Source organism: Danio aesculapii, chromosome 11 (assembly GCF_903798145.1).
Source record: "Danio aesculapii chromosome 11, fDanAes4.1, whole genome shotgun sequence".
Taxonomy (NCBI): Eukaryota; Metazoa; Chordata; class Actinopteri; order Cypriniformes; family Danionidae; genus Danio; species Danio aesculapii.
Window position 1 is genome coordinate 1,831,555 of NC_079445.1, and position 7,395 is coordinate 1,838,949.

Here is a 7,395-nt window from a genome sequence, read left to right on the forward strand (position 1 = left end):
AAAAAAATAAAAAAAAAAGGAAAAAACAAATTGGCTACTCAAAATTGATTAAATTAAATAACTTTAAATGTAAAAAAATCTAATTGGTGGTTCATTCCGCTGTGGCAACAAATTTTAAGGAGTGATGTAAAAAAAACTGTGACAAAAACTAAATATGCAACATATAATTGATTATAATTCCGGAAAAATATCCCACAGAAAGCTCAAGTTTTTATTTATTTATTTATTTTATTATTTGTTTTTACTCAGGAACAAGCTTGAAAATGTTTAATTATTATAATTCCGAAAAAAAAAAAAGCAATTGCCTTTTTATTAATAATTTACTCATTTTAATCTGGAACAAGCTTGAAAATGCTCAACTTAAGTTAAAGGCTGTCCATGGAATAATCATTCGTAATAACTTCATTTTTAAACATACTGAAAATTGATCAATTAAATTAACATTAAATGCAAAAAATAAAACGAATTGGCGGTTCATTCCGCAGTGGCAACACATTTTAAGGAGTGAGTAATGTAAAAGAAAAAACTGCAACACAAACAAAGTAGCCAGCATTGTTCACAAATGCTGTAGGCTACTTTAATAGTCACTGGCTGCTAATATGATTTCACTATTTAGAATTTGCTGAGAATACTTTTCTGAAATTTTAGCCTATTATTAAGTCTAATATGGGAGTCCAAATAGTCCAAATGTGGGAATATAAAACCAACTTTACCATTATAGCCGATTGAGTGAGTGATCTAAAAGAAAATCAGCGACAAAAACTACATTTGAAACATACAAATGATTATGATTACACCGCAATTGCTCTTTAAATAGTGTTTTTTTTAATTCGGGAACAAGCCTCCACCCTGTGCAGTGTGAAGTGCCCAGCCGGGTGTATTCGCCTGCCGTGGCCGTGTCTGGAGCGGCTGTCTGTGGCGCTAGGACCCGGGCGGGGTTACCAGCTCCCGGCGGCGGCAGCGGGACTCTCTGGATCCCGCCTGAACTTCCTCTCACTGACGTCAGCGGCCGCTCCGGACACCGCGCCGAGGAAAATGCTGCTCTCCGTACCGCCGCGCACGGGATTCAACCCCTACAGCGGATACAACAGCAGAAACGGCAAAAAGGTACCGCGACCGGACTTTTATCTCACTCTTTCCACACCCGGCGGCTTTTCCGTGGTTAATATGAGCTGCAGTGTCCTTGACGAACCAACTTGCGCTTTCTGCGGGATCATTGTGTGTCCAGAACCGGAGAAAAGATGGCTCGGTTTGCTGGGAATGGCGGCTTTCATAAGTTTATGATGATGATGATAATAATAGCTACATGGAATACGTAGTGTGGTTGTTTGCTAATCATTCCTGTTGAATACGCAAATGCTTTGCTAATCAAGTTTTAAGAATGGGAGAATAACTTTGGTCGCAAATTATGGAAAATGTATGCCGCTTTCCATCAGCGTGACATTGTTTGGAATTAAATATATATGAATATCATTCAAATGTTAATATGTTTGGTTAAACTATCGTTTTCGTCTGTTTGGTATGAACGGAGGGATGCTTTGATGTTTCTGTTTCTTTTGCGATGTGAATGATTACGCGAAAGTTTTCGGCGGTGGGAAAACACATCGCCCCACCCCTAAAAACCCACCGTGACGCGCTCGACTCGCGTTAAAAATGGAAAAAAGTTCTCTTCGGCGAGCTTTTGGGTTGTGTTTACGCCTCTTCTGAACCTCCATGTTTGTTAAAGGACCAAAGCAGCACATTCGACTTGCGACGCGAACGCAGTCAAACGCGCAACGCTTGGCGAGCGAACGCTTGTTTGGAACACTTCCAGCTTGTTTGCGTATGACGCGAGCGTTCTTGTCGCGTCGCGTAGTAGCGATAGATGGGGTTAAACAGTTACATAATTCAGGATGTGAATGTTCCATTGTTTCCCAGAACTTGGCCTATCAGATACGGTATAGTAGATTGATGTAACACACATTCAAGAGCACAACCCTCATGAAAGAATACTGAAGGGGTAAAATAGCAGCACATTTGGAGTTTCTCCTTAATAATATACTTTCAGAAAAGTGCAAATACTAAACTGTGAAATCATTTTAGCAGCCAATCAATGACTATCACAGTACAACATTGTTCATAGTCAATTAAATAGTGCTAATGTTGTTTAGAAGTCTTATTTACAGAACGAATATTCAAAATATAGTGTAATAAACAATATGGAGGCCGTCACTGTTCAAAATCGAACTATTGTGCAAATATAAAACCAACTTTACCTCAATTAATATTTTATAGTGAATACCATAGTGTTTTTGATCCTTATAGTATGTAGTAAAGTACTATAGTAATATAAACAATTATCTAATACTGTAGTTTTCTACAAAGATATATTATACTGTCATACACTACAGTTTACTGTAGTAAAAACTAAAGTATATTATATCATACACCACAGTTTACTGTAGTAAAAACTAAAGTAGGCCTATACCACAGCATTTATTACAGCTTTACCAGTTCATTATAGTTAATACTACAGTATGCTGCAGCAGAGTGTTGTGAATATTATATACAGTATTATATACTTGTACTATAGTATGGTTCAAATATGATAAAGATTGATGTAACGCACATTCAAGAGGCTAAGAGCACAACCCTCATGAAAGAACACTATAGGGGTAAAGTAGGTTTCATATCCGCACAGTTGGAATTTCTCCATAATAATATACTTTCAGAAAAGTGCAAATACTAAACAGTGAAATCATTTTAGCAGCTAATCAATGACTATCACAGTACTACATTGTTCATAGTCAATTAAATAGTGCTAATGTTGTTTAGAAGTCTTATTTACAGCCCAAATATTCAAAATATAATGTCATAAACAATATGAGACCTTGTCAGAAGTTGAAAAAAATGAATGAATGTGCGGATATAAAACCAATTTCGCCTCAATTAGTAATTGCTAGTAAAATAATATTGTTTTTGATACTTAAAGTATATAGTAAAGTATTTGACTGAATCTGCTGTGTTAATACAGCAACTATAGTAATATAAACAATTACACAATACTGTAGTTTTCTACAGTGATATATTATATCATACACCACAGTTTACTTTAGTAAAAACTAAAGTAGGCCTATACCACAGCATTTATTACAGCTTTACCAGTTCACTATAGTTAATACTACAGTATGCTGCAGCAGAGTGTTGTGAATATTATATACAGTATTAGATACTTGTACTATAGTATGGTAAATACGGTATAGTAGATTGATGTAACACACATTCAAGAGCACAACCCTCATGAAAAAATATTATAGGGGTAAAATAGCACATTTGGAGTTTCTCCTTAATAATATACTTTCAGAAAAGTGCAAATACTAAACGGTGAAATCATTTTAACAGCCAATCAATGACTATCACAGTACAACATTGTTTATAGTCATTTAAACAAGTGCTAATGTTGTTTAGAAGTCTTATTTACAGACAGAATAGTCAAGATATAGTGTAATAAACAATATGAGACCTTGTCAGAAGTTGAAAAAATGAACATGATTTAAGAAACTGCCTATTTTCATGTTGATATGAACTTAACAGGTGCAAAAAATGTTGAGGCATCGTGTAGCTACATATTTATATGAGCGTCATCTTCACTGTATGCATGTTTATAACAAAACGGAGCCTATAACATCACTGCCCCTTCATTTTCTTCGAAAAATATGAAACACACCCTCTCTTTTGCTGAATATCAGTTTTAATAATCAATAATGGCCATTATAAAAGTATAATGTACAATAAGTTTATACACTATAGGAAATAAATGCATGCAACCAGTCAAATGTGCAGAATCAGTGTACGTGGTTACACAAATTAATATATTAACTTATCTTTGCACTCAGCCAAAACACGATACCTGAGAACAATAGATTCAAAAGACCAAAGTCGGGGAATATGTGGTTAGATATAGACAACAAGATGAATTAAATATCACGTTTAACAACTATAGTGAGATTAGATGCAGTGGTAGATCCTTGATGAACTGTCTGACATGCACAGCTCTCATATCGGTAGATGTGCTCAAACACCCGCTGCTTTTTCAGCATTATAGTGTGGACGGAACTGTTCAGAAACGCTAGGTGAAACACCAGTGTGGACACGGATCGTTTCATCCTAAAACGCAGTTTTAAAACTAAACATATTAGTGTAAACGGGCCTTAAAAAGGTCTTTAAAAGTCCTAAATATAACTTGGTGAAACCTGCAGAAACTCTGCTGTTAGATGACCTATTATACTTCAAACTAAAGAGTAGAACAGTTGTTTAAAAATTTTCAATCCCCCTGAAAAATTGGTTTTGGTGAGTATTTTCTACTGAAATCACATCATTTATTGAGTATTGTTTGGTATACCGGGGCTTTTTAAGCGTCACTTGGGAAAATATTTGAATAAATAAATAAATTTTGAATGATTTTGTCTTCAGCTGTATATAAGCTCTGGTGTTGTTTGGGAATCAAACCCATGGTGTTGTTCGAGTGCTACAGAAACTTGAGGAGCTTTGTGAAAAGTGTTGATGTTCATTGCGCAATAGAGTCAAGCGTCTGGTATGTTTGTGTGGCGTCAATACTAACAGGTACACAGTTCATGACCCAGTGAATGCATTCAATTTCAACCCAGAAAAGCACATACAGTAACAGCATTCCACACTAGTGACATCTTTAGTGCTTTAGTGTTCCTGTCAGTGTGTGATAATTGGTATCAGTAGACATTCATGTTCATGTTTGTCTGTGCAAAGCAATAAAGCACGTGCCAGCCTCAAATTACAATCAGTATCTCGAGCACGACTGTGCGTCTTCAAAATGTGCACATCTCTGTTTGCCAAGTGCATATTTCCTCAAAGCACAGGTGTCAAACTCAGTTCCTGGAGGGCCGCAGCTCTGCACAGTTTAGTTCTAAGCCTGATTAAACACACCTGATCAAACTAATTGAGTCCTTCAGGCTTGTTTGAAAGGTAAGTGTGTTGGAGCAGGGTTGGAACTAAACTGTGCAGAGCTGCGGCCCTCCGGGAACTGAGTTTGACACCCCTGCCTTGAAGGGATAGTTCATCAGCATTTACTTGCATTCAAGTGGTTCTAATTTTGTATGAAAATGGGTCTAAACTGTTTTTTTCCCCCCAGTATTGTTCAGAATATCTTGATTTGCGTTCAACAGAGGAAAGAAACTCAAACAGTATTGAAAGAAGTGGAGCATGAGTAAATGATGACAGGATTGTCATTGCTTCTGGTGAACTGTCATGCCATTGTAAACTGCTTAAGATCTGGTTTAAAATCAATGATATTTACTGCTTGATTGAACACACATAGTATTAAAATAATGCAATAAACTTTATTTATCAACATTAGATGTAATTTAAACTCTTATGTACGGCGGCCGAGAGAGCATAACACCCTGCAATTTAAGAAAACGCATGCAATTACGAAAAACACCAGCTAATTAAGAAAAGATCTTCATCAGTTTGACAGCACACATGCTGCAAATCCTCACAGCGCATATACATTAAAAAGCGCACTGCATTTTCACGCAACACCAACATTAATAAAGCGCACTGCAGCACCCCTGACCTACAACTTCACTGACCAATAGGCATCGCACAGCAGTCTGTCATGCTTTTGGGTCCCCCTGAACCCCGTTGCGTTGCGTTGTTTTTGTGTTGTGAGAAATGCAGCACATTTTTTTTAATGTATATGCTTTGTGAGGATTTGCAGCGCGTATTCTGTCAAACTGATGAAGATCTTTTCCTAATTTGCTGGTGTTTTTGGTAATTGCATGTGCTTTCTTATTGCAGTGCGTTAAGCTCACTCAGCCACTACACACTGAAAAAAATTATTCAAAGATGATTCCTTGGATTTACTCAATTTGTTCATGTTAAGTGGTTGTAAACAATTTATTTGGGCTGAATTTAAACAAACAAATTAAGTGGAACATTGCTCAGTTTAATTTGTTTGTTTAAATTCGACACAAATAAATTATTTGCAACAGTTTTGCATGCAACACTTTTTTCAGTGTACTAATGTGCGTAACTCAAGAGAAAAAATACTAAAACCAACCATAGCGATGTCAACAAAAGAGCGAAAAAAGTGAAATGTCATGCAGGGAAGTCAATTTACGGTTATTAACCATATTAATTAAGGAAACTTTCGTTAACCAGGTTATGGATTTTTATTGTAGCATTTTTTTTTACTGTTGAAACCACTGACATTTTAGCATGTAAACGAATGCTTAGGTCTATTAAATGGACTTATTTTGATTATATTACCATTTCTGTTAAAGGAACCTGAAGAAAGTCATATCAATCTTTCACCAGAAGTTTTTTTTCGGTGGTTGAATATTTTGTTTATGGTGACTGAGAGAGCTCTACGCGCTGCGTCTTAAGAAAACACATGCAAATAAAAAACATTAAGAAAATCGGTTTGACAGCACACGTGTTTAGATTGTGTTGAAGTATTGAACATGTCACCATTTTTCTCAGAAAACATATCTAAAGGTGTTGTTGACTTGACATTTACCCCGGATGTTGGTAACAACCAAGGAAACCTATATATGGAAAGAAAACAAATTTAATTAGTTAACAAATGAACATATGTTTAATAAAATGAAATGATGCAGGGAAAAAGTATTGAACACATGAAGAAAGGAAGGTGTAGTTCGGCAGTGAAAGCCCAGACAGCAGCTGAAATCTCTCAGTAGTTCTTCAGCAACCCTCTGCCCTTCCTCAGTGTAAATGAATATCAGCTGCTTCAGTCCAACATCTGCATTAGCAGGAGGATGAAGATGAAACCAGGGTGGACATTTCAGCAAGACAATGATCTAAAACACAGCCAAGGAAACTTAAATGCTCTCAGAGAAAGAAAATCTGAAGAAATTTCAGATAAACAAGAATGTTCACTGAGCATGTTTCTGAAATATCTGCAAACATATTATGGTATTTTCATGCTTCAGAAGAGTCAGAAACATACACACAGCACATTTAAGTTGACCCCCCCCCCCCCCAAATGAATAAATAAATAAATAAAATCAATAAATAAATAAATAAAAAATCAAGAATTGTGTTGTTTCAGCTCATTCAAGTACACTTAAAAACTATTCATTGGATTTACTAATTTATTTTTAAAGGTGCTGTATGTTTCTGACTCTTCTAAAGCATATTAATACCATAATATGTTTGCAGATATTTAAGAAACATGCTAAGTGAACATTCAATACTGAAGTCAGATATTCTGCTATGAAAATGTGCGTTATGTGGAAACAGCATGAATCATTTATTCATTCATTCAGAAAGGCTCTCAAAGCACGTGTCCGCGACTGAAGATGCGTCTTCTGGTGGACAGTAGCAGACGCTGAAATAAGAAGCAAATTCCACATGAGG

General features: G+C 36.0%; 1 protein-coding gene across 2 annotated transcripts in view; it reads left to right on the forward strand.

The window, feature by feature from the left end:
- The first annotated feature begins 900 nt into the window (after positions 1–900).
- The window catches only part of rbms2a (RNA binding motif, single stranded interacting protein 2a), a 49,656-nt gene continuing 43,161 nt past the window's right edge, over positions 901–7,395 (forward strand). Inside the window, exon 1 of one of the 2 annotated variants that reach the window (XM_056468457.1) lies at positions 901–1,107. In XM_056468457.1, coding sequence (XP_056324432.1) covers positions 1,036–1,107 — 72 coding nt within the window. In that variant the 5' untranslated portion in view covers positions 901–1,035. The remainder of the gene's footprint in view (positions 1,108–7,395) is intronic. The other variant, XM_056468456.1, reaches the window with a different exon arrangement.